Source organism: Primulina huaijiensis, chromosome 9 (assembly GCF_012295235.1).
Source record: "Primulina huaijiensis isolate GDHJ02 chromosome 9, ASM1229523v2, whole genome shotgun sequence".
NCBI lineage: Eukaryota > Viridiplantae > Streptophyta > Magnoliopsida > Lamiales > Gesneriaceae > Primulina > Primulina huaijiensis.
In genome coordinates, this window is record NC_133314.1 from 6754487 (window position 1) to 6782199 (window position 27713).

Below are 27713 nucleotides of genomic sequence, written 5' to 3' on the forward strand. Positions count from 1 at the left end.
CTAACCGATCCTATCAAATGGGAACGCCACATTTCAGAAAAGCTACAGTGTATGATTGTTAGAAAGATGTTGATGTGGCTGTCAACGGATATAAAATTCAAAATGCATTCATTGTTACCATTAAAGCAAAGCCTATAAATAGTCGAGAAGATCAGCTGAAGAGTGGTTATCGAATCAGTTACCAAGTTATCCATCATCTAGCTTAAACAAATTTTTTCAAGATCACTCTCAAAAAGCTCACGCTTATTATACATATCAATAGCTTTTAGGCTATACATTTGAGCTAAAAACACAAAACACTTACTGTTGTATTATTTGATCATTCAAAATCAGTTGTGCTAAGAAATCACACATCCGTTGAGTACTAATAAATTATATTGATACTAAGAGTTTCAGTCTTGGCAGTGTTAAGTCCAAACTGAAGTAGGTTTGTACAAATCATTGTATAGATCAAACTCTTTTAGTAAATATCCTATCTTCGAGATAGAATGAGTGACGTAGGAGTATTTGAAATATCTGAACATTCACAAAATCACGTGTTCCTTATTATCTATTATTTTCTATCTGTCTTTTGGTTATTTCCGCACTTTTATTAAGTTAACTGATTGACATTGACAACAAGATTCATAAACTCAGTTTTTCCTAAACTGATTCAATCTTAGAAGAAGTGGGAAAATTGTAGAGTGTTTACTCAACCTCTTTCTAAACACCTTTTTCTTAACCAACCGATACTAACATATATAAGGATATTTTTGTCTTTTTTTAATATTTTAGGGTGTGAAAACAAAGTTTTTTTTAGGAGTAGGGAGTTACAATAAAGTTAGATTCGGGTTTGATTATTTATTTCCAATTTACCCATTTTTTCACCAAAAATAAATAAAAATAAAATAAAAGGCGTGAGTCAATCCATAAAATAGTTGACGAGATGACAACCCGACTCGGGATACAAAAAACACGTTTTCTTCCTAATTCCAAATCCAAACGTGTGACAGTGTCACCCCAAACTGGCCCTTACACAAACCCTCGTTTTCAAATCCTCCGAGCTAAGCCAAAGCAAACCATTAATATCGGTCTTCTGCACCAACAAATTTCTGTTCGGGGTAATTTCTCTACATTTTTCAGCAGCTATGGCATCTGGATCAGCGGGACGGGGAGGAAATTCGGGCTCGAAAGGATTCGATTTCGCATCTGATGACATCCTCTGCTCCTACGAGGATTACGGTAATCAGGATGGGAATAATGGAACCCACTCCGATTCTTCGATCGGAAAGAATCCCAATAAGGTAAATTCCTGTTGGAGTTTCTTGTTATTTATTGTGATTTTTTTCGTGGGGAAGGGGCAGTTTGTTTCTTAATTGTTTATTGATATTTTTCTTCTGTTAGGGTTTTATGTTTTAATTTAGGATTCATTTTGGTTTTGACTTTTGTGTGTTTCTGAGATTGATAGAAATTAGGGTTTGTTCAAGGAATCTTCTGAAATTAGCTACATCTTCATATATTTTAACTAGAGAATTAAAATTTGTATTTTTAGTATTATTATTAATTATTATTATTATTATTATTATTTTGGCTAGAACTGTGTTTACGATCAGTTATGGATGGTTGTTTTGCACCAAGTAATTATTTTTTCATCATGATTCAGGCGTAAGCTTACTTGGTTGATTTCTGCTTGAGTATTCCATGTTTTAAATTTCCTTGATGAAAAATATTATGGTCATGCAACTAAGAAGGTATTGTATGTTTTGATCGTAAGAGATGGACTAGCAATGATAAAAAGATGAGAGATGAGTTCATCAGTCAAGCGATGACAATGCTTTAGTGCCACTTACTTGGACTTTCATGTAAAATTATTGCCACGGTCGTGCTTATTGGCTGTTTATTGTGTCCTAATTTTTTGATTTGTTATTCACTACTACTTTTAAACTGTTGATGAAATATATACTTCGCAATGAGTCTCTACTCAAAATTAAGCAGGAGTTTAACAAAAGCAGAATGGCTAGGACATCAGTGTATCCTACCACGACTTATAGTCCACCTGAAGAATCTTCATTTAACAAAGATGTTGTCTTGACTGTTGAGAAGACCATGAAGAAATACACTGATGATCTCATGCGTTTCCTCGAGGGAATTAGTTCAAGGCTGTCTCAGTTGGAATTGTATTGCTATAATCTTGACAAATCTATGGGGGAGATGCGCACCGACCTAGTTCGTGATCATAAAGAATCGGAGTCAAGGCTGAAGTCTCTAGAAAAGCACATGCAAGAGGTCTGTTTCTATATATTGCTATAATGCATCTTGACTTCTCAAGGTTCTGTGCATGACGTGAGTCTTCTATATGTTTAGGTTGGTGTGACGTGAACTGTATTTTGGAAATTCATAGAACTTCTAGGGACAGATTTATTTGCTAAATGATGGTAGTTACGGTGCATCAAGACAGTGCAAATTATGTTCTTTTTCTATCTTTTTGACCCAATAAATTATACCTTTATATTTTTTGGCTCCAAATTTATTTACATTGTCATATTCAGTGTCAACCTTATTATAAATGTTCTTTCACAATTACTATGTTAATTATGATGACATATTTATTTTGTTTTACATGCAGGTTCACAGGTCTGTGCAGATCTTAAGGGATAAGCAGGAACTTGCTGATACTCAGAAGGAGCTAGCTAAGCTTCAACTTGCACAGAAGGATTCCTCTTCAGCTGCGCGTAACGAAGAGAAACCTTCCCCAGTTGCTTCTGAAGAAAAGAAAAATGAGAACTCATCTGATGTCAAAAGTCAGCAACTGGCCCTTTTGCAAAACCAAGTGGCCGCTCAACAGTCTCTCCCTGCCCGACCAGTCGAGTATCAGCAGCCATCTATGCCTTCCCAAACTATGCCACAAGTACAAGCATATTACTTACCTCAACAAATGACTAATCAACCTGTCCCATCTCATCCATCCCAGACTCAATATATACCCGCACAAGCTCAACTTCAAGACTTCTCTAGGACACAATCTCATGTTAACCAGGGACCCCAGGTTCAGTCGTTACCTCCATATCAGCAGCCGTGGCCACAGCAACAGCCACATCAACAGCAACAGCCACAGCCACAGCAACAGCAACAGCAACAGCCTGTTCAACCATCCCAACAACCAGTTATGCAAACCCAGATTAGGTCCTCATCGCCAGCAATTTACTCGTCCTACCTACCTAATCAATCGAATCAGTCTCCCACAGAAATGACTCCCAATAATATACCAGTGCAAGTGTCCTACGCTGGGGCAGCTCAACCTGGTTCTGTTGGTCCTGATGCATTACCGTATGGTTATGGTGCTAGCAGACCAATTCAACCACAGCCTTCATCTCAAAATCTCAAGACTGGTTTTGTTGCTCAATCCGGAGATTTATACATGAATAGTGGGTCTCGTCCAGCACTCCCCCCTGGAACTGCTTATATGGTGTTCGACGGTGAAGGAGGAAGGACACATCATACTCCTCCACAGCCTCATTTTCAGCAAGGTGGTTATCCTCCTACCGGTATCCCCCTGAATGCACAGCGCATTCCTAGTACCAACATGGTTGTCCCTCAGTCCAGCCGCAATAATCCCTACAACGAGTTGATCGAGAAATTGGTTAGCATGGGTTATAGCGGTGATCATGTTGTTGGTGTCATTCAAAGGCTGGAGGAGATTGGTCAGCCTATTGATTTCAATGCTGTACTCGACAGGCTGAATGGGCATTCTTCTGGAGGTTCTCAGAGAGGATGGTCTGGTTAAAACATCTTGGAATTGAATGATTGCAATTACTTTTTCTGTGTTTTTTCTGTTATTGTGAAATGAATAAAGGATGACCATGTATGCGTTGTTTTGGTATATATTACAGGGATACTGAGATTTGTTTTAGTTATGTAATCTCGTATCCGAACTATGCCAAACAGGATAATTCCAGGTACAGGAACTTTATGTCAAGGAGGTGTTTGGATGGAAATATCTTCTATAGATTTGGATTTCAAACAATTCAAATAAACTCATATTGTTTGGGTATTTTTCAAAATTGGTCTTTAATTTTCAATTGTTCGACTCATTTCAAATCATATTCTCAAATAAAATAGATATATCTAAATGTTGCACAAGGATGCATTTGGATCGGTAGATCCTGATTGGACCCAAGAATCTGAAAGAAATTTTGAGTACAAAGATCTCGTAGCAATCCAAACTGCTACAATTAATTTGAATTATAAATTCAAAATATCTTTGATTTCAAATGAATGGAACTCAAACTGTTCTTGAACATTTCATGATAATTTTGTACTTAGTAGTCACTATCACTAATAATATTATTTAATTAGTAGATTCTAAATTTATTAAATAAATAATTATGAATTTATTATAACCCCGATCGACGATCAAGACATCCTTGATGCATCAAGAATGTTAAATCTCAAGTCCGATTGCACATATCGGATAATTGTAAGAGCGTCAGTAACATCGCCCCATGATCCCCTAAGTATCACGGATAGTACCTGCAAGAATCTTAAGGTATGGTTAGAGCGCTGTACAGTCTCTTCAACTCCATGTATCCTGATCATATCTGCAACCATTGATATATCGAGACTTGCAAATGAATTCGATAATGATGTAATATATCTTTGAGTAATAATAGTGACATCGTACGTGCAACTAGGAAAACCCATTTCACTAAAGCACATGTCATGCTCCGTCCATAGACTCTTTGTACTACTGACTCATCAAATTATATAAGATATCTTCACCCGTGAGCGAGAGGTGAATCCCCGACTATAATTCATTGACTCTTATGGATTTTGAAACTACACCCAACCTCCTCACCTGATGACCCTCAATGGAGTCGATAAACGGATCAAATTGCATTCTTGTAGGTACAGCCTCTACGTTGACACGGGTCAAAGGACTAATGGTGTATAACCATAACCACAGACTATTCCAATCGATAAGTGATAACCATTTAGACAGTTCGAGGGAGGGTTGTGGAATGAATCATCAAATGGTCACTCATCTGTATGAATGAACATCTTTATGCCCTTACTAATGAAACATGACGTTTATATCAGATATGCTAGTATCAAACTTAAGCGACCTATGTCCTTATTTTAGGGGATTGGAACGAATAGAAACATGTTTGGAATATACTGGACGCTTTCTAATGAGTTCCATGATCTTATAATGAGATACATACCTCATTGTATCTATAATATATTCAAGATTTTATATATGCATCTTGCATGTGTATACAGATAAAGTAAATGTCAGAACTGGATAAAACTGTAAAGTATTATTAAAATAAATATAATTTTTACATAAGAGTCAATAAAACCCAAGTCACAAGTTGACTCGCTGGATACCTACTCCAACACAACTAACATATACTCTGATACCAATGATGGAAACTTTACTCGAATATCGTATAAAACTCAAATAAAAACATGATTCAATATAAGATCTTTCATAGTTAATTTACTAACCTTCTTTTTCGATGATATCAATGCTTCATAATCGTCTGACGTCAGTTACGAAGGAAAAAAAATCGATTTTCACAATCAAAATGCTTCAATATATTTTGGTATATTTTTCTTATTTAGCCAAAGCAATGTCTTGGCTTCCCTCTTTTAAAATGTACTATAAGGTACCGTTTGGTTCAAGTTCTTCTAAGTACTAATATAAATAGTCCTATCATATCACTTTTTCTTCTAAGTACTAATATAAATAGTCCTATCATATCACTTGTTTTGTACAAGTATTATTTATCTCGATCAATCAAATTATTAATTATTTATTTCACATCAATCAAATTCGTAATAATTTATCTTACATCAATCAAATCAATAATATAAAATTACGATATTACCCTTAATAAATAATATTATTAATATTTTCAACAAGGACAAAACGGTAATATCATATTATCTCAAATTTAATCAATCAAATAAATTAAATCAAACACTATATTAACTATCATTTTTTATTTATTTTATTATTACAAAATATTACTTATCTTCATACTATATATCTCATACCATGAACCAAACGGTACCTTAGTATCTTATTGTCGTTGTCTAGATACATATAGAAGTTGGAAAGTTATTATATGGAGAAATAACCTCTCCTTCCAACAAATTCAAATGTTCAATTTCATCCATTTTATTTGGGTCGGGTTGAGTCAGCCCTCATCAACAACGTGTAAACCAATTTATATTTAGTTAAATTTTGGTGACGAGGCTTTTTGAACACATTTCTGGTGGTATTGTTTAGTTATTATCAAATTGGATCCAAGTAAATAAAAGTGGCAAATTGTATATGATGTATTCACGTCAGTGTTGGAAGAGCTTGTAGGAAACACTTTCTAGATTCTAGCTGGGTGAAAGTGTTTTGGAATGTTTACGGATACTTATTTTAAGTCAGCTTATGTAATTTTTAGTTAGAAGTGAAACTGAGAATTTTTTTTTTTAAATTTTGTCAATGATTCAAAATTATGATTTAACATTGTCTTTGATTTTATTACATATTTTTTGGAGATTTTTAAAAATATAAAATTTTATTTATATACGAGTTCTTTAAGAGTTTTGAATGTAATTCATAAAATTCAATTCACATTTATTTTAAGCTTTTATTTTTTTAAAAATATTTTGTATTTTTTTTAATTTTCATTTCTAGTTTTTTTAACATATTTTGTGCATTTGTAAAAATTTTATTATTCTTTTTTTATTATTAATCTTATTTAAATTTTTAAGCATTCTTAATATAACATGATAAATTAATATTGATATAAAATATTCAAAATAAAATAATAATTATATAAATACATTGTTGATGATGTCTGAACCTAAATTTAGATAATTAGAAAATAAAAATTTGTATATATTAAGGATATTGTTGTCATTCAACAAAAAAACAAGCTTGAAATTTTGTTTTTTCAAACAGCCAAATTTCAAATTATATCAACTCTGAAATTTTATTTTTATGAGACATAGTTGATTAATCAGATGTATGTTTATATTGCTTTGTGTGTGTGGCATATTTTGTACTTTGAACCTTTATGTATAAAATTTTGTTCTCACGAGTCGTATTTGTGAGACAGATCTCTTATTTGGGCCATCCATAAAAAAATATTATTTTTATGCTAAAAAATATTATTTTTTATTGTGAATATCGGTAGGGTTGACCCGTCTCACAAATAAAGATTTGTGAGACCGTCTCAGAAGAGACTTACTCAATTTTGTTTATCAACAAAAAAGAAGTTTCAAGACTCTGATCATTGAGAAACTATAAAAAAAACCCGAAAGAATTCAGCAATCATAGCTTTTTTTTTTAAAAAAAATTTCTGAAATATATTGAGGAAATATAAGGATAACAAAATATAATAAATTATAAATAACACTGATAACCCAAGAGATTTAGTCGAGAAACTTCTGGGATCCGAAGCCAAGAGTAGACTCATGGAAGGTTGTAAAGTCGAACATTTCACATGTAAACAATATCTAAATTTTAATTGGTCAATTAATATATATATTTTTTAAAATTAAATGAAACACACCTTTTGGTCTTCTCTTGATCAAATAAATAATAAGTTGAAGCGAATCAACGATAACGCTGCTTTATCGCTGACATGTTGATTTTTCTACCACTTTTCGTAATATTCTTTTTTATCGAGTCAAGTTTCATAATTGGTTGGTCATTATTACTACGCTAACCCATATATAAATGTATAATAATTATCAAAGCAAATTCTTTGCTTTTAACTAGGGCTGAACTAGGGATGGCAATGGACCGGATCGGAGGTGGATTTGTTATTTCCATCCCTATCTTCGAATTCTATCCCCACCCTCATCTTCGCTTTTTCGGATTCGGAGAATCCCAAACCCGAAAATTCGAGGATCAACATCCCATCCCCGTTTCAAAAATATTAATATGACAAGACGATGACGGATTCGGAGATTTTCTTAAACCAAAACTTATTATTATCTATTATTATTAAAGATAATATTAATATTAATATCAATATTAATAATAATAATATTATTAATATTTAAAAAAATAATAATATTATTATATTATTAATACTAATAATAATATTATTTCATTATTGATATTATTTTCGGGGCAGGTTCGGGGATTTCGGGAATGTGGATAGTAATCTCATACTCGTCTCGAACTACATCGGGGATTTAAAAAAATCTCCGAACCCGAACCCGAACCCGAACCCGAACCCGAAAAAATCGAGGATCTCCATCCCCATTTCGGATTTTCCCCGCGGGGCCCCAAACCTGTGTGGAAAGTTGACATCCCTACTTTTAACTTTAAAACACTTATATAAAGAGAGTAATAATTTTTGGGAAGTAATACTTTGCATATGTTACAATAATATATAATTTTTGGTTAAATGTCAAATACTTCTTCGTATGACAAGTATCAAAATAAATTTCATGTGCTCGATTTTCACGAGCTTCGAAGGTAGTGATATTATAGTGAGGGGAAATTGTCGAAGAACAATAATTACTCATGCTTGAGAGCCATTAAAACACGGTGTGCTAACTGTTATATGATACAAAATATATTAGTCGCATTATGCCAAACGACAAAAGTTTTCAATCCTACAAAAAAATAATTTTTTGAAAACTAGATGTCTTAAAAAAAAATTATTGAAAAAGAATACTAAAGAAAGATAAAATCGAAACTCCAAATATATACTTTCAGAAACAATACCACGCTGCTTTAAGAAAAAAACAATAGCAAAAACTTGTGTGAGACGGTCTCACGGGTCGTATTTTGTGAGACGGATCTCTTATTTGGGTCATCCAAGAAAAAATATTACTTTTTATGCTAAGAGTATTACTTTTTATTATAATTTCGATAGGGTTGACCCGTCTCACAGATAAAGATTCGTGATACCGTCTCACAAGAAACCTACTAAAAAACAATAACATACCCAACTGCATGAAGTTTATTTTAAAAATTGTTCCTATAAAAATTTTGTCCATGAAAAAAAATTCCTATTATATATTCAAATGTTAATATCGAATAAGCTTCCCAGCCTACAGTTACATGAAAATATTCTCTGTTTTTTCTTTAAAATAATTTAAATTGAAGTGGTTTAAATTATTCTAAAAATATTTTTTTAGTAATCTGATTTTTTTTTATATGTACACACGTACCTTATATATTAAGAATTAAAAGATAAGTATAACATTGACTAATGTTAAGGAAGATGTTATCGTTTAACATGTGATAATAAAATATGGAACCGTCGTTTCGTTTTATTTAGGTGTGTGCATAATAAAAGCTTTACATATTGTCTTCTCACATGATGAAAATCAATTATATTTAACTTTTTTTCATAATGATAAAATTTAATCATTTTGATACAAGAATATCAAATTGTAACGTCTAGAAAATTCGAACTATGTAACCTGACAATCTTGAGTTTTATTTAAAATATGTGTTTAATGATTTCTATGCATTAATTGCATGATTACGGCATGGATATATGTTTAATTCTTGGTTATTTAAAGTTTCATGCATTAGAGTGTTAAGTTGCATTTCGCGCTCGAACGAGTAATGGAGACTGAAGATAATCAGGAGGAATGTTTTTATTGAATAATTATTTTTAATTATATATTATATGGTGTATTTAAGAGAGAATTTTGAAAATGGGCCTTAGTTGGATATTTTTACTCGTCGGGAACCCTAAACCTAATAACCTCAAGTGGCCTCCCCCTCCCTCTCATTCAACAGCATTTTTGAAAAAAAATACAGCAGCCGCTCGATTTTCTCCCTATCTTTCAAGAAGAATTATTTCTCACCTCTTCGGTGCAAGTCCTATGCGCATATCTTCAAGTTTTTGATCACACAAACCTTAAGACACGCCATGTATCTCTTTTTCTCATCATTTAACCATTTATATGCTGATATATTTTTATTTGCATGAGGAATTCTTTGATTTATCATGTGGTGTCATTGTTGCAAAGTGTTGACATGAAATATGCATTCTCTTGACTCATACTCACGTTTTTCCTTGTGTTTGTGTAAGGGGCTGCTGGGTCATGACCCTAGGGGACTGTTCACGTCAAGGACTAGGATGTCAAGGGGCTGGAGTCGCCTAGGGGTCGAGAGTTGTGAGGGACGACCGGTACTTTGTGGTTCTTTGGCTCGGGTAGGGCTAGATCAAAGGATTTGGGTGTGCCGCCGTACATGGCTCGATTCCAGCCAGGAAGCTGACCCTCTTGGGTCCATGACATGGTTGGGAGAGGGTCGTGAGCAGCTGGTCGTGGTTCATAAGATGATCGAAGGGTAGGTTGAAGGGTGGCTCTGTTGGTTCGATGTTAAGGGCAATCGGGTTGTTGCGCATGTTTGCGAGCTTGGGGGCTAAGATGTTGTTTGGTTGGTCCAGAAAGAAGCCCACGGCTTGGTCATGGGCCTAGGGTGGTCTAGTTTGGGGCTGGTCCAGTCTAGAGTTGAGCTAGGGTCAAAATTTAGAACCAAGGTGCACTACTGTTTCGGTCGTTCTTAGTGCAGAACATTTCAGTAAGGACCAGGATGTTTTCAAGGGCTCTTAACGGTGTGAAATGAGTTGTACGGCGTGTGGTTAAGTATTATTAAGTCACAGTTTAAGTTGGAAAAAACTTGGTTAAGTTTCGAGTTCGTTCAGGTTAAAACTGAGACCCTTGTCCAAGTTTTAAAACGAAACGTGTAAGTTTTGAAACGTGCTCGAGTTTACGTCTAACAAATGCTTAATATTATGTGTTGAGGTATTTTAAGGAGTTTGGTAGGCTTCGGGTTGAAATTTTGAGGTTCAGGGGTAAAATGGTCAATTAGGGTTTCTAGGGGCAAAATGATTATTTTGCACTCGAGTTGTGTTTTTAGTTCTGGCAGCGCCCTAAAAACGATTTGACATGTTTTAAACGTTTATGTTATCATGAATATGACTTTTTATGTAAATATGAAAAATATGTTTGCATGTTTGATTTTTAAGGAAAATTTACGTATATGCATGATTTTATTAAGTGATGAATATTTGACATGTTTTGAAGGATGAGAGTTGGTTGTAACTAATACGATGACATGATAATACAATGACATGTAAGGACAAGGCTCAGTGGATGGGTAATACTGTCGCTGATGTTCCCGCCGTCGGGTACCGCGGTTATACGTAGATGTATTCATCACTTAATATGATGATACGAAAGTCACAACTAATGAATGTAATTCAAATTAAGAAAACACAAATTCAAATTAAGGAAAAAAACACGTATATGTTGATATGATGAGATACGTTATGAAAATGTTTATGTTTCACAGGGTACGATTATGCATATGACTTTTGAAGATCAAGAAATGTATTTTTATTACAGTACTTTTCATTGTTGCCAGTTATTTATATGTACTTGCTATAACGTTACAGGTGTGTTGAGTCTTTAGACTTACTAGGTGCGATTGATGCAGGTGAGCATTTTGATCAGGAGACTGGAGGTACAGAAGATTGAGTAGGCGGTGTTGGATGTGCGCACGCGAACCCGATGACCATATTTTCCGCACATTATGTTTTAAGATTAGGAGCAGATGGATATTTTCATACTCGTTAATTTTTACAATGTGGATGGTTGTCAGGATTTTTACTGGTTTCATAATTTTTTTATTTTTAAAACGTAAGCCTAGGGTTGACGATTTGTCACGTATTTTAACTGCAGTATTTTTACTTGTTAGTGAATTGCTATTATTTTAAAACGGGTAATTTGCAGTGGCATTGCATGCATGCTTAAAGTTCTATGTTTCGAAAATGAGTTTACAAAAAAAAATATTCTAGTAGACGTTACACAAATAATTGAGATGGTTGTGCCTGCATTAATAATTTATTTTAATAACGTTGAAACCTGTAAAAAATATGTTTTAATGTGAATTGAGTAAACCTACATACTAATACAATAGCTTGCAACCGTAAGTCAAGCTAGTAATCTAAATCACACTAATCAAACATTGTGCGATAGATTCATCCAAAAAAGTGTTATAAAAAAAAAATCAAACGCATGACCATGATTATAAAAGTAATTGATCACAAGGTCCTTAACTTGCTCAGAAGTGAAAGTTAAGAGTGAATTAGAGAAGAAATTTAATTTTTAATTTTTCGAAACCCCACACGACACTCCATGCACCACGAAGGACCACAATGAGTAGGGGGATCTTGTTAGACTTAATTTAATTGTGGTGATGAGAGTCAAAACCAGTAGGTAGTAAAAACAGAAGATAAGATAAATAGCAAAAGTACTCGTTTCACTAAAAACAGAAGCATAACTTAATGGTTAGCAGAAGCAGAAGTAGAAGCAAAACGTAGCTTAAGCAGAAGCAGAACTTATCGTCTTTCGTTTGATTGTTACAAGTGTTAATGTTACCGTTATCTTATATAGTACTAAGTATTAATTGAACCATTTAATGTTGTACGAAGACAATTAACACGCATTACTAGTTTTGGTATAAAACAAAGACTGATTATTCTGAAGCTTTCTGCAGGACCCATTTCGGTGATAAAACTGATTCACTCAGAGTCGAGAAGCCGTTTTGTTTATAGACGTTGGATTCAAGATTTCTATATGTTAAGGATCAATCTAATATAGAAACCTACCGATCATTATTGAACAAGCAACATATTCGTTGTCTATTATTCCAACGTTGTTTTGAGCAATCGCAACTACTCTTTATCTTCAAGCTCAACATATAGAAAAGCAGCACACTCTTTATAGAAAATATCTGATCTTCTGATATCATCTTGTGCTGCTTTTGTTAAATCTCTTCATAAGCTATTCACCTTATTACATCTTATTGAGAAGGGTCTGTAATTTGAAAAGTTTCTTTTCAGAACGTTGTTGTATTTATTACATTGTGTTGTGAAACTAAGAGTTTCAGTAGGCGAAAGGTAAGTCCTACTGAAGTGGGTGTGTAAAAGAGTTGTAATGTAATAACTAAAGTATTTTAGCGATACCTTCTGGAAAAAGGTGAGACGTAGAAGATTTCATCTACGAAGTTCCAGAAACAAACTACTGTCTACTGCCTACTGTTTTATTTTCATCTCAAACCATCAGGTCGTTTCCGCACAAGTTATTGTGATGTGCTTGAAATATATTCGAACAAGATAAGCTATATTCTTTAACAGGATTCTAGTACATTTGCAAAATCGTCAAACAAAGGAACGAGTTTATTTACCCCCTCTCTAAACTCTAAATCGATCCCCAACAAGTGGTATCTGAGCAGGCTATTCTTGTTCTGAAAATCTACAATAGAAATGGCACACTTCAGCAAGGTCCCTATGTTCTGAAAAGATGATTTCGATGATTGGAAGATTAGGATGCAAGCCCATCTTGCAGCCCAAGACGATGACATGTGGTTTGTCATCACAAATGGTCTCTTGAAAATTATAAAGCTTAATACAGCTATTGTTGTTACTGAAGGTGCACCACAAATGCTTGAAAAACAAAGAAGTGAATGGACAAGCGAGAACAAGAAGAAAGCTAATCTAGACAATGTTGCTAAGGATATTCTTTACAAAACACTTGAGAAGAATAACTTCAGCAAAATCAAAATGTGTCCAACAACAAAAGAGATCTGGGAGAAACTCATCCAAATCTGTGAAGGAAATAAACAGACAAATGAAAACAAGTTGTCTGTAGCAATACAGAAGTTTGAGAATCTTAAGATGAAAGCTGGAGAAAATCTAAGCGAATTTGATGAGCGATTCAGCAGCTTAGTAAATGAACTAGCAGCTTTGGGAAAAGAACATGGCAACAGAGAAGTGACACTCAAAGTGATAAGAGCCTTACCCAGGGAGTGGGATGTTAAGACAATGGCTATGAGAGTCTCAAAAGATCTGAACAAGTTGGAGCTATATGACTTGTTTGCAGACTTGAAAGCCAATGAGTTTGAATTGGAAGTGAGAAGTGGAGAAGAGCCCTTGTCGAATCCACCTACCAAGGCTCTTACAGCTACTACTATTGCTACTGCTGCAGTTGTTTCAAGTGTAGCTGCAGTTGTTTCAAGTGTATCACCTACTGCTGCTATTGAAAATACATATGACAAAACTGCTGAACAAATCAGCAATGATTCAATGTCTCTATTCATGAAGAAAATTTCAAGATTCATGAAGAAGAATCACGGAGCATACCAAAGTCCAAACTGAAACTTCAAAAAGGATTCACCACTTGATGATATGGCATGTTTCAACTGTGGAAATATTGGACATTTTATTGCGGACTGCTCGAAACCCAAAAAAGATGATCAAAAGAAGAAGGGGTTCAAACGCAATGATAAGAAATCCAGAAGAGACCGCAAAAGAAATGATTGCTGAAGAAAGTATATCCAAATGGGCATATTATAGCTCTGAGTCTTCTGACTCAAATAGCCACACTGAATCAGCCTCGACATCTGGAGAGGTATTTGATTTTGATTCTGATGAATTTACACGAAATGATTTAGTTAAAGCATTGTATGACATGGTAGAAGAGCACTCAAGACTTTATCAGTCATTCGAGGAAGTTAAAATTGAAAATCAAAAATTGAAAGATCAAATCAGTAAGTTCACTTGCTTCCAAGAAAAGAGCTATAGTGATCTAGAAGTTGAGATAAGTAAATTGAGAACTGAGAATGAAAGAGTAAATGCAGATTACCAGATGATGATGTCTGAAAATCAGAAGCTATCGGTACTGGTGAATGAGTCTATAGTCTTAACCGGAAAGAGAGAAGGAAACACTTACAAAGTATCATGGAACAAAGATCATGTTAATGTTCCTACATGTTTAGTTGCCTCCCTAAGTGATAAACATTGATTATGGCACAAGAGATTGAATCATTTTAACTTCAAGTTAATCAATAATCTCAACAAGCAGAACAGAGTTTATGGTTTACCTGATATTAATTTCATTAAGAATCATGTATGTTCTGCATCTCAACTTGACAAACAAGTAAGATCTAGCTTTAAGAATAAAGGTAGTAAATCAACATCAAGATGTTTTGAATTATTGCATATGGACTTGTTTGGTCCAATCCCTATCATGAGATTAGGGGGAATGAAATATACTCTTGTTTTTGTTGATGACTTTTCTAGATTTACTTGGGTAATCTTTATTACTGGAAAGCCTCCTGATCAAGCTTCTGAAAAATATTCAAAATGAAAAATCAGTTTCTATCATTAAAATCAGAAGTGATCGGGGCACTGAATTTACTAAAAGATTCTCGAGTTATACTTGGATGAACAGAGCATTCATCATGAATATTCAGCTGCCAGAACGCCTCAACAAAATGGAGTAGGTGAGAGGAGAAACAGAACTCTTAAAGAAGCTGCTAGAACAATGCTAGCAGAAGCAGACATCTCTCAGCGCTTGTCTGCTTCTGGGCAGAAGCAATCAACACAGCATGTTATACGCAAAACAGAACCATGATCAACAAGAGGCATAATCAGACTCCATATGAGATATGGAAAGGGAGTAAGCCTAATATATCATATTTTCATGTGTTTGGCTGTAGATGCTTTGTGCATAATAATGGTAAAAATTATTTATTAGCATATGATTCAAAATCAGATGTTGGACTTTTTCTTGGATATTCAGCAGTGAGCAAAGCATATAGAATTTTAAATAATAGAACTCTTAATGTTGAAGAATCTATTCATGTCGTCTTTGATCAAGATAGTAGTGCTCCTGAAATTTCTAACATGTCAATTCTAAATAACATATTAGACATAATTCATCTAGAACTTGATAGTGAAGATGATGCCGAACCAAGTGTCAAAGATGCTCAAAATCCAGAACCAGACATTTCAATGGTAGAACCAGTTGTACAGACACAGGATGTACCAGAACCAGCAGCTGACATTTCAGAACCTACTACTGCTCTACCTAAGCATGATCCAAATCCATTAAATCAAGAAGAAATCCCTCTAAACCTTTTTGTTTGGATAAAATCACACCCTCCATCTTTGGTTATTGGAAATCCAGCAGCTCCATTAAGAACCAGAAGGAAAATGATAAATGAATGAAGAAGCTCTTCTGGATCCCAGTTGGATTGAAACTATGTAAGAAGAGCTGAATCAATTTAAAAGAAATGAAGTGTGGTTTCTTGTACCTAGACCATCTCATCAAGAAATTATTGGAATTCGGTGGGCATTTAGAAATAAGCTAAACGAAGAAGGTACTATTGTTAGAAATAAAGCAAGACTATTGGCTCAAGGTTTCAAACAAGAAGAAGGAATAGATTTTGATGAGACTTATGCACCCAGTAGCAAGGCTTGAAGCAATCAGAATATTCTTAGCCTTTGCTGCTTTCAATAATTTCAAAGTTTATCAGATGGATGTAAAAAGTGCCTTCCTAAATGGTCTACTGCAAGAAGAGGTTTACGTTGAACAACCCCCAGGTTTTATTGATCATTTCTTACCACATCATTTCTTTAAATTGCACAAAGCCTTGTATGGTTTGAAACAGACACCTAGGGCCTGGTATGACACTTTTTCTCAATTTCTTGTGAATCATGATTTTACCATGCTCTGCTGCTTCCACTCCAATGAGTTCATCTACTAAACTTGATAAAGATGAAAATGGAACTTCAGTGGAGGTAACTCAGTATCGTGGTCTTATTGGCTCATTGTTATATCTTACTGCTAGTAGACCTGATATTATGTTTGTTATTTGTATTTGTGCGAAGTATCAGTCTAACCATAAGCAATCACATTATATTACTGCTAAAGGTATTTTGAAATACTTAAAGGGTACTCAAAATGTCGGCCTATGGTATCCCAAGGATTCTTCTTTCAATATTATTGGATATTCAGATGCTGACTATGCAGGTTGCAAACTGGATAGAAAAAACACCAGTGGTTTTTGTCAATTTCTTGGTGATAGGTTGATCTCCTGATTCAGTAAAAAGCAGACTTTCATAGACACGTCTATTGCAGAAGCAGAATATCTTGCTGCTGGAAGTTGCTGCTTTCTGCTCTCAATTACTTTGGATGCAACAACAACTTAAGGACTATGGAGTTCAAGCCTCTGAATCACCTATATTTTGTGACAATACCAGTGCTATAGCAATTACACACAATCCAGTACTTCATTCCAGGACAAAGCAAATTTACATCAGACATCATTTTATTAGAGATCATGTGCAGAAGGACATTTGTCTGGAATATGTCCCTGCTGATCAACAAGCAGCAGACATCTTTCCCAAACCTCTTCCTGAGACTAAGTTTTCTTATTTTCGAAATGTTCTTGGTTTAATTGATCTGTCGTAACTACTGATTATTATCTTCTGATTTTTTTATGCAGTACAAGAAGTATAACAAAATGATCTGTTTCATTCATAAAATCAGATGCGTTACATTGGATAATCATTATAATTGTTGATATCAGCAGTATTGAGATTTACAATAGAAATCCTAACTAGAACCTACTGAAATCATCCCTTTCTCTTCGCATGATCGTGGTTTGTGAAAGGGATGATTCCGCAGCTGTAATCTAATTATATAGAATAATCAAACTCATTATTCAGACTACAGATCCAGAAGTTTTTCCAAGTCTTCATCCTTTTAAGAATGATGTCTTCAAACATCTTCTTACGAGACGTCGCACGTTGTCTTTGGAACTCCCTTTCCTCATCTGACTCCGACTCTGATGAACTGCTTGCTTTTTCCATTTGTTAAATATTTAAAATGACTTAGTTTATGTCCTTGCAGGTATTTATAATTATTCTCGGGGTAGTGGAAGAGTCACTTGACTATTCACCGTCCAAATGTCCCTATTCGAAGAATATCATAGTCATTTATTATCTCCTCCGACCTTTAATCTTCGCATTTAAATTTTTGTTTATCTGCATTAATTTAGGGGGAACATGGTTTAATTGTGACTGATATTTCCGTTTCAAGTCATAAACAGAAGGAGATTTGTCTTTTCGATAAAACAATGTGTCTACTGGACTTTGTCAAAAGTGCTGAATATAATTCAGTACTTTGTCACTTCCAGCAGATATTATCATAAAACGACATATTCTCTTCTGAATTTTTAGTAACCACTTTGGACAGCCCGCCTTTTATTGACTTCTTAAAATTTTTAAATCATTGTGTCAACTGACACTCATCTTTTTACTTTTTCAAATCTCACCGTAAACATATTGACACGTGTCCCTATGTTTTCATTGGCGGCTGTACATTTTGAAGTTTAACCGCCTTTTCTTTCTCTCATTTCACTTTTACGATTTCAGATTGTTGCATACTTGCTACTGCTTTCTCTCGAATTTTCTTCTACTAAAAATATACTTTAAATCCTTCTCATTAACAGGAAAATGGCTGGAGCTTATACACTCAATGCTTATCAAGTCAACTTCGCTTCAGTACTCACCATCAAGGATGAGAATCTTGTTAAGATGTTCAAGGCCATTGAGAAATCTGGTCTCAGAAAATTTCTGGAGTCACCAGCAATCATCTGCAAGACCACCCTTCTGGACTTCTATGCCAACGCAACCATTGAGGATGAGAAGATTGTATACTCTCAGGGAGATGCGACCATAACCATCGATGCTGCCCTTCTAGGATCAACTTTCTGTCTCCCATTCTCAGGTAATTTTGAGTGCTCTGTTATTACTAAGGAGGAAATGTCTACTGCTTTTACGTCCTTCTCAGCTTCTGGAGAGGAACTTTTTCCTTCATGTTTTAAGAAGCTTCTGAAAATAGAGTACCAAGTACTCGCCGGCATTGTGGCGAAGGCATTACTGGTAAAGGCTGGCACCTTTGATAGATTGACCGAAGAAAAGGTCCAAGTGATGATGGCCATCACTTCTGAAGCTAAGGTGGATTGTAGTCGCTTCCTTTTCAAAGTCATGAAGGACATGATTCTAGGGAAGGGTACTGGTTTTGCTGTCCAAATCAGCAAATTGTTGAAGGATGCTGGTTTTCCTCTTACATCGGAAAAGGATGGATCTTATGTCACGATGGCCGATGCTGACAACGTGCTTGCTTTGAGGCCAAAACCAACCGTGGCAGAATTTGTTGTCCTCAAGAAGAGATTGGTGATACTGTAACTGAGGCTCAACAACCTCAGAAGAAAGTCAAGAGGAAAAGAGTTGCTGCCTTGACTGATTCTGAGAAAACCGTATCTGGAGAATCTGTTGCTCCTACCAAAGCCTCAATCCCAGCCACTCCAACCAAAAAGAAACAAAGAACCACCATCCGTATCAAGAAGACAGCAGCCCTTGCTGATCTTTATAATGTTCCTTTGAGACAGGTTTTTCTAACCGTCACCTCATCCAAACCAGTCTCCATACCTACCTCAAACCTCGCAACCATACCTACTGCATCTACTTCAACTTCTTTCCAAACTCTCAGACCCTCCACTGGAGTTGTTATTAGATAGTCTCTTGCAGGGTCTCTGCTTTTCGACCCGTGCCACCTACCTCCTCATATAAGGGCAAAGGAAAGCTAATTGAAGCACCTAAAGATCATGGTGCCAAATCATCTGTTAAGACTGCTTTTGATCTTCACTTGGAGGAAATTGAACAATCTACCTGTGAGGATATAACTTTCTTTGATGACTGGCTCAAGGTTAGAGTCTTCCACCCCATTACATATTTGAGAACTTTAGGTTCTTATGCAAAGATGGTGAAGGATGAGAAACAAGTCTTTGCCTTGGCTAAGACCCGAAATGTTATTGAAGCAATAAACAAAAGACACTTCATTCTTGATCAGCTGAAGCTTCGAAAGCTGGATTCTGTTCTGAATACTCTAAAGTCCAATTTTGATATGATGAATCATACTGCTGCTCAAGATCAAAATGTCATTCATCTTTTGTCTACCCACATGAGACTTTTGAATGGAAAACTTCTTGCTCAGGAACAGGCTTTTGGAGAGCCTCTGCAACACAGAGTAGGTCTTGTCCCGGATATTCTCAAGATCAAGCCAGTTGAGGAAGAGACTGCAGCTCCTTCTAAAGCTAAAGTTTCCAGTACTCCTGCACATTTGACAATGCCTACTAAATCTTCACCCTTGGTTTCTGATCATGATCTAGCATCGGTGGATGAAGTTATTCAATTGATTGTTACTCTTCCTACTGCACCAGAAGCTCAATCAGTAGAACAATCAATGAAAGAATCAGATGCTGGTCCTTTGTCTTCACTACCGAACTTAGATAAATTTTAGGATGAACATCGAGCACAAATGGAAAAACTATTGAATGTTCCATCTGAACCAAATCCAGTTGATGAGCCACTGGAAACCACTAGAACAATTGAATTACAAAAGCCAAAAGACAGTGCAGTACCTGAACAATTTACTGCTTCTGAAGGACCTTTTGCAGAACCAGCATCAGCTCTACCTACTACTCCAACAGAAGATGTTTCCTCTCCTACTTTGGTTGACCTTCCCTCAGATTCAGATGCTCATATTACAGACATCAAGAAGCGTCTTCAAGAGCAATCTCCATCTCCAGAAGAAGAATTCGCTCTTGAGTTTGAAATAGATGTTCTGCAGAGAAATCTCAACAATATTTCAGAAATAGTAAAACAGTTGTCTGATGAACATGCTGGAGAAGTAAGTGCCACTAAATTCTTCCGTGACCGCATCCCAAAAGAAGTCACTCGCACGGTAGAATCTTTGGCAAAACTGCACGTTGAAACCAGCATCTTCAGGAATTCTGTTTTCACAAATCAGAGTAACATTCTGCTCAGACAAGCTGAAATAACCAAGACTGTCTCCGATCACGATTCCTCTATTATCAGAGTATCCAACCATGTTGCAGCTATGGATTCAAAACTCGAACTTATTGATACAAAGATTGAGTCCCAATCTCAATCTTTTCATGCTATTAATGAACGAGTTTCCAACCAAGCACCGTTTATGGAGATGCTTAATGATGGAATTCATACTCTTACTAGCCGAGTGGAAGATCTGCTTACTCGTTTTCAGGCTAGTGATGCCAAAAAAGGGGAATCAAGCAGAACAGGGGACAGAACCGGAGGTAGCAGAAGAGATCAAGATCCTCAGAACAAGGAAACCATTTTCAGAGACATTGGCACTGATTAAACTCTTTTGAATTTATTATTGTTTAAATTTCTTATCATTCTGTTGTTACAAACTCTATCTGCTTTTCATTATAACTGATGATTATCTTTACTAACATCTAGGTTTTGGCATCACCACAAAGGGAGAAATTGTTTGAATTAATTTAATTGTGGTGATGAGAGTCAAAACCAGTAGGTAGTAAAAACAGAAGATAAGATAAATAGCAGAAGTACTCGTTTCGCTAAAAACAGAAGCAAAAGCAAAACGTAGCCTAAGCAGAAGCAGAACTTATCGTCTTTCATTTGATTGTTACAAGTGTTAATGTTACCGTTATCTTACAAAGTACTAAGTATTAATTGCACCATTTAATGATGTACGAAGACATTTAACACGCATCACTAGTTTTGGTATAAAACAAAGACTGATTATTCTGAAGCTTTCTGCAGGACCCATTTCGATGATAAAGCTGATTCACTCAGAGTCTAGAAGCCGTTTTTTTTTATAGACGTTGGATTCAAGGTTTCTATATATTAAGGATCAATCTAATATAGAAACCTACCGATCATTATTGAACAAGCAACATATTCGTTGTCTATTATTCCAACGTTGTTTTGAGCAATCGCAACTACTCTTTATCTTCAAGCTCAACATACATAAAAGCAGCACACTCTTTGTAGCAAATATCTGATCTTCTGAGATCATCTTGTGCTGCTGTTTCTTAATCTATTCACAAGCTATTCATCTTATTACATCTTATGGAGAAGAGTCCATAATCTGAAAAGAGTCTTTTCATAACGCTGTTGTATTTATTACATTGTGTTGTGAAACTAAGAGTTTCAGTAGGCGAATGGTAAGTCCTACTGAAGTGGGCGTGTACAAGAGTTGTACTGTAATAACTAAAGTCTTTTAGTGATACCTTCTGGAACCAGAAGAAGGGGAGACGTAGAAGATTTCATCTTCGAACTTCTAGAAACAAACTACTGTCTACTGCCTACTGTTTTATTTTCACCTTAAACCATCATGTCGTTTCCGCACAAGTTATTGTGATCTGCTGGAAATATATTCGAAGAAGATAAGCTATAATCTCTAACAGGATTCTAACACCTTTGCAAAATCGTCAAACAAAGGAACGAGTTTATTCACCCCCCTCTAAACTCTAAGTCGATTCCAAACAGATCTCCTTAAATTTTGGAATATCTCATTGTCTGGAATGATCTACATAGAAAACAATATATTTGATACACATGTAAAGGACCAAAAAATATGATTTATGCATGACGACTTATGCTATGGGTCGCTAACATCTACATCGTCATTCTCATGATGTATTTCGGGAAAAATTATGGATAGAACGAGTGTCAAATTCCGAGCTCAGATCTTCTTCTTTTTCGCAAGTTGGTATCCAGGATCCACCGTTGGTAGTCGGGCTCTTGCACACACACAAAAACAGACTTCATGAATGGGACATTTTAGAGTTTCTCAGTGTGGACACTTCTGTTAGAGTAGATGTCCAACAAACCAACTTGTGGCTCGGATTTTTATTGACTTTAATGTAAAATAATATTTATTTTAATAATATTTTATGATTTATTCAATTATGATATTATATTTTATCTGTATACCCATGTAAGCTGTATAGATAAAGTTTGTAAGGTCCAAAATACGATAACGTAATCCAACTGTATGTAAATTTAAGAAAAAAAATATATCTAATTAAATGATTTTAATAGCATTAATTAATTTTGGTAGACATGTTTACTTGTTTAAAATGTGGTTTTCGATTAGAATGCATAAAAATGTGTTTTCAAGATGTTAATTCAAGACGCGATCGAGGAACGGAGACCGATGACTGTAAAGGAAAAATATTTTTATTAAATGATTATTTTTAATTATTTAATATATGCAATATTTAATAGGTGATTTTCGAAAATTTTGTTTTGAGATTTTTTTACATGTCGATTCGTACTTTAAAGAGGTAATCGATTTTTGAAGAAAACAAAGGATTTTTTGGAGGCTCGGTTATTATTTTCGAAAGCTTTTCTCAACAAGATATTTTTCTTACATTATAATGAGCCTATTATACCAAGGCTATTGGGCCTAAATTTTGAACCAATTATTTATATCTAAAGATGGAGTTTCTAACCTACAAAACACTTCATATCACACAAGAAACCTATGGTTTCCTTTTCCCCACCCCTCGTGCCACTTACTACACATTCCCAAGGCTGCTACACGTTATTTTGAAGAATAAAAACGCAGCAAGGCTTCCTCGTCTTTTCACCAAAGTTCTTCACACCTATAATTAATTTTCGTATGTGAATCTCGTTATTCCTTCTTTTAAGCATGTTTTCATGAAAAAATATGATACCCTCTTATTTATTTTCGTTTTTATGGTATACACATGGAAAAACCTTGATTTTTTGCATGATTCTTGATGTTTATTGATGCACAAAAGGGCTGCCAGGTTAGGGCCGTTATGGGGTTGATTTTCAAAAGGTTTAAGTGAAACGTCTGTTATTCGTTTTGTTTTAAAAGTACTAGAAATTGTTTTTTTTTCACTTCATTAATTCGGCCGAACTACTCATAAATTAATATATAAAATAATTTGGACCCACTTTAACAATAAACAACCAAATATTATTTGAAAATCAAGGAAAAAGTTTAAACGTAAAACCAAGCCTAAAAAGCAATAATTTGAAAAGAATGGCACATACTATCACCTCTCAAAAACATCTCAAAGTATAAATAAAAAGTCGTAAAAATATTTTAACGTAAGTCATAAATTATAAGTGTGGAAAATGGAAGCGCTGGTCCTCGGGTTATGTGCACCTTCAGCCCAGCAAGGTCAAACATCAAGACCTCCATCAAACTCACCTGCATCAATCACATCTAGTGAGTCTAAAGACTCAACACATCATAATATTTATAGCAAATAATACATATACAGTTTACAAGCAACAATGAAAATATCTTTTACTTAAAATATCATTTCATGATCATGCATAACTTAACCTCAACATTTTCCTTTTTATCATTTTCATAACATATAATATTTTATCATGAACATAAACATTTCATTTCCTTTTATTGAATTCATATCGTTAATCGTGACTTTTCTTTTCCTCAAAAAGTCGATAGATCCATCTACATGTAACCACAGTACTAGGCGGCGGGGACATCAGCGACACTTTCACTCGTCAACTGAGTCTTGGCCTATCCTCATCATATGGGAATACGATCGTCGGGGCTCCCTCTGAGGTCTTTTCCTGTAAACGAGCTCTCTATGGGGCCTTTTCCCTCACGATATCCCCATTTATAACATCATATCCTCATAGTAGTCACGATTACTTCACTTCCTCCAATGATTCACATTTTCATCACTTTAAAAAAATCACGCATTTAAATATCATTTTTCGTTTAAAAACAAACATGCAACATTTCTTTTAACTTTATCATTTCATCATAAATTCCATAAACATTTAATATAAGAATTTTATCATTTAAAAATCCATAAGCCTTCATAAACCTTGAAAATAATCATTTGGCATATAAAACAGCATTTAGAGCACTACCATGACATTTATTAATTTTCGGATGTAAAATTAACGTTTTACCCCTAGACTTAAAATTCTTTGAATTTGACTTTTTCTTAATTTCATTGACTCTAACATATCCCAAATAATTATTTAAGCTTAAATTAATTTTTCCATAATTTTATTTAACTTAAATATTAAACTTTTCCATTAAACTTTAATTATTCATTTTTAAGACGTTTTAATCCCGAATAATTTCAAACGTTAATATAAAATTCGTAAATTTAAAACTTAGACTTTTTATATTATTTTAGCCCTCGTGACCACGACTCGACCCCCGGTTAGCCGTGTTTCAGATTAATTTCTCAAAAAGAAACCCTAAGCCCTTGGACGAAGCCTACCCTTCGAGCCACCTTCCATATTTATCAAGCCATGCTCGAGCCGGCCCGAGCCATCTTCAAACCAGCCCTCCCATGGACCCTTGTGAACCTTTAGCTCCCCTAGGATTCTAACCCAAGCTCGAGCTACAGCCACAAATTCCGAAGAAGAATACGGCCGAGAGACATGCTGCGCTAGGACTCTTCAAATCGCACCTAGGACTCTAGGCACTGGACCAGCCCCCAAATCAAACCCTTGTGCACCCTCTTAGGACCCTAACGACCCATCCTAGCCCAGCCCGAAGCCCCCTGGCCGAGCCCCTTATCCATGTGCGCAGCTCTGCACAAGCGCGACCCTTTTCGGTGACACTCGGGTAGAGCTAGGACTCCTTCCCAGCCACTAGACTCGAGTCTTAGCATGGCTAGGACTCTTTCTTTGGCCCCTCACGAACCCTAGCTAAGCCCCGGCCCCAACCAAAGCCAAGCCAAGCAACGTATCCATAAAACCGAGCCCTATATGCACCATGATAGAATTACAGTTCCAGCTTATTTTATTCAGGTTTGCAGAATGTTTGTGCATGTTTCTAGACCCCTAAATCATGTAAAAACGTTTCCTTTTTTTTGCTAGAACATGGCAGCGCTCTTAAACACAATAAAACATGATTTTGGAACATAAAATATTAAGTTTACCACATGTAAATGCAATATTACGAAAATATTAATATGAACATCATGATTTTCATGAAAACATAATTTGAAACAATAATACGATGTGATAGATGAGAAAAAGATATGTATGGTGTGCCTTTGCGTGTTTAAAGCACGAAACCCTTTGACGACGCGAAGAACGGCTATGCAAGAACGTTGGCTGAATTTATTTGAAGAATTCGAAAGTTTCCTTGATGAATATGATGTGTGTGTGTCGTGTGTTATGAGGGGAGATTTTGTAAATTTTTGGGGAGGTGGGGCGTGGGGTGGTAGCGTTTAGAATGGGGAATATTTGTATATTATATAGTTTATTACCCATTAAACAAGCTTAGGCCCATTAGCATGGTACAATGGGCCCATTAAGCCATTAGTGCATGTTTAAAATATTTTGTTTAAAAAAGCTTGTGATTTATTAGTCGGGTTGCCAAAACGTTTGTATTTTTGTTGAAAATCCAACACCGATAAAAATTACGTCTTGACGTATAAAATCACCTTAAAACTCCTTATTTTCAAAAATAAGAAAATGCATCAACCTTATTTTAATTAATTAAAAAATTATTTAATAAAAACATTTTCTATTTTTCAGTCCTCGGTCTCCGTTCCACGATCGCAACTCGAATAACCCTTAAAAATACATTTAATTGATGTAAGTAGAAAAACTACTACAACGTCACATAAACATGCCAAATAATCAATTTAGCTATTAAAAGAATTAAATTAACCATTTTTCGTATTTTTTAAATTTGCATGCAGTTGGATTACGTCGTCTTAATTTTGGACCTTACATGAAGGGTCATTAGATGTATGAATTAGGCCTGGTATGGTTCAAGGAAGGAGGGAACATTGGTTTGGGTTTTTAGAGGAACTAGGGTTTCGACTTCTAGGTTCTTGAACGGTGGGGCTGCGTGTTGCGGTTGGAGCATGTTCAAGGGTCCTAAGAGGGTTGTCATATTATAAGGTCCAAAATGTGATAACGTAAACCAAGATGATTCTATAACATCCTTCATGGATCTCTCTAAGGATGTATTCAACCTCATCACCTTCTAAGCACCGAATTAGAGGTCCCGAGTATGACCTCTCATATTGAAACCCAACCACCAAGACAAAAAGGAGAGCCTTCTTGCCTCTTGATCTTCGTAGATTGGGGACTGGTCCCCAGTGAGTGTAGAAAACAAAATGTAGTCAAGTACGGGGTCATCCATGAAATTGAAATCGGTTCTTCGAGCCGAGCTCTCGAGAAGGGGTGAGCTCGATCTAGCAGACCACTTCCCTGCATTGTAAGATAAAGAGCAATTTTAGCCAAGATATTTGCCCCCACATTCACTTTTCTTGGCATCTGCATCAAGCACTACTCGATAAAGCTCATAAAACTCAAAAATTTCCATTAGTTACTTTACAAATTTCTCATTATTTACTTCATACAAACTCTTCACTTTCTAGGATGCTAACTGAGAGTTTGAATAGATGACAACCCGAGTTGCCCCTTCTTCCCAAGTTACCTCAACCCTCCAACATAGCATCATACTCGTCCTCATTATTTGAGGCCTTGAAATTCAAATTTACCGCCATATTCTTTTTCTCCCGGGAAGGAGAAACCAACATTGCTCCTACTCCAATCCCCTTCGTATTCGAAGCCCAATCAACATAGACCTTCTACACCTCCTCGCCACCCATATGCATCATCTCGGCCTGGAATTTTGGATAAGGCTTGAGCCTTAATAGCAGTCCTTAGCGGATATTCAATATTATACTCACCGCGTTGTACTGTCTATTTCACTAGCCGCCCAGAGATGTTGGGCTAAGTTAGGATCCTACCAAAGGGACTATTTTTAAGAACTGTGATTGCATGAGACAAGAAGTAAGGTATTTTCTTATGCGCAGTGGTCACCAATTCTTAAGCAATTTTATCCACCTCAGTGTAACAAGCCTTCGTATCTCTCAGTGCATGACTAACCTAATATACAAGCTTTTGATTCACCTCTTCTTGTTCGACCAAGACCGAGCTCACAACATGACAGGTTGTAGAAAAGTATACCCAACATCTTTACCCTACATC

The 27713-nt window shown here is 35.4% G+C and overlaps 1 protein-coding gene across 1 annotated transcript; it reads left to right on the forward strand.

Moving 5' to 3' along the window:
- Positions 1–961: 961 nt before the first annotated feature.
- On the forward strand, positions 962–3893 carry LOC140984644 (uncharacterized). The gene is made up of 3 exons (XM_073452195.1): positions 962–1283; positions 1975–2265; positions 2606–3893. Exons 1-3 carry the CDS (start codon positions 1128–1130, stop codon positions 3761–3763), a joined length of 1605 nt encoding a protein of 534 aa, XP_073308296.1. The 5' UTR covers positions 962–1127; the 3' UTR covers positions 3764–3893.
- The last annotated feature ends 23820 nt before the right edge of the window (positions 3894–27713 follow it).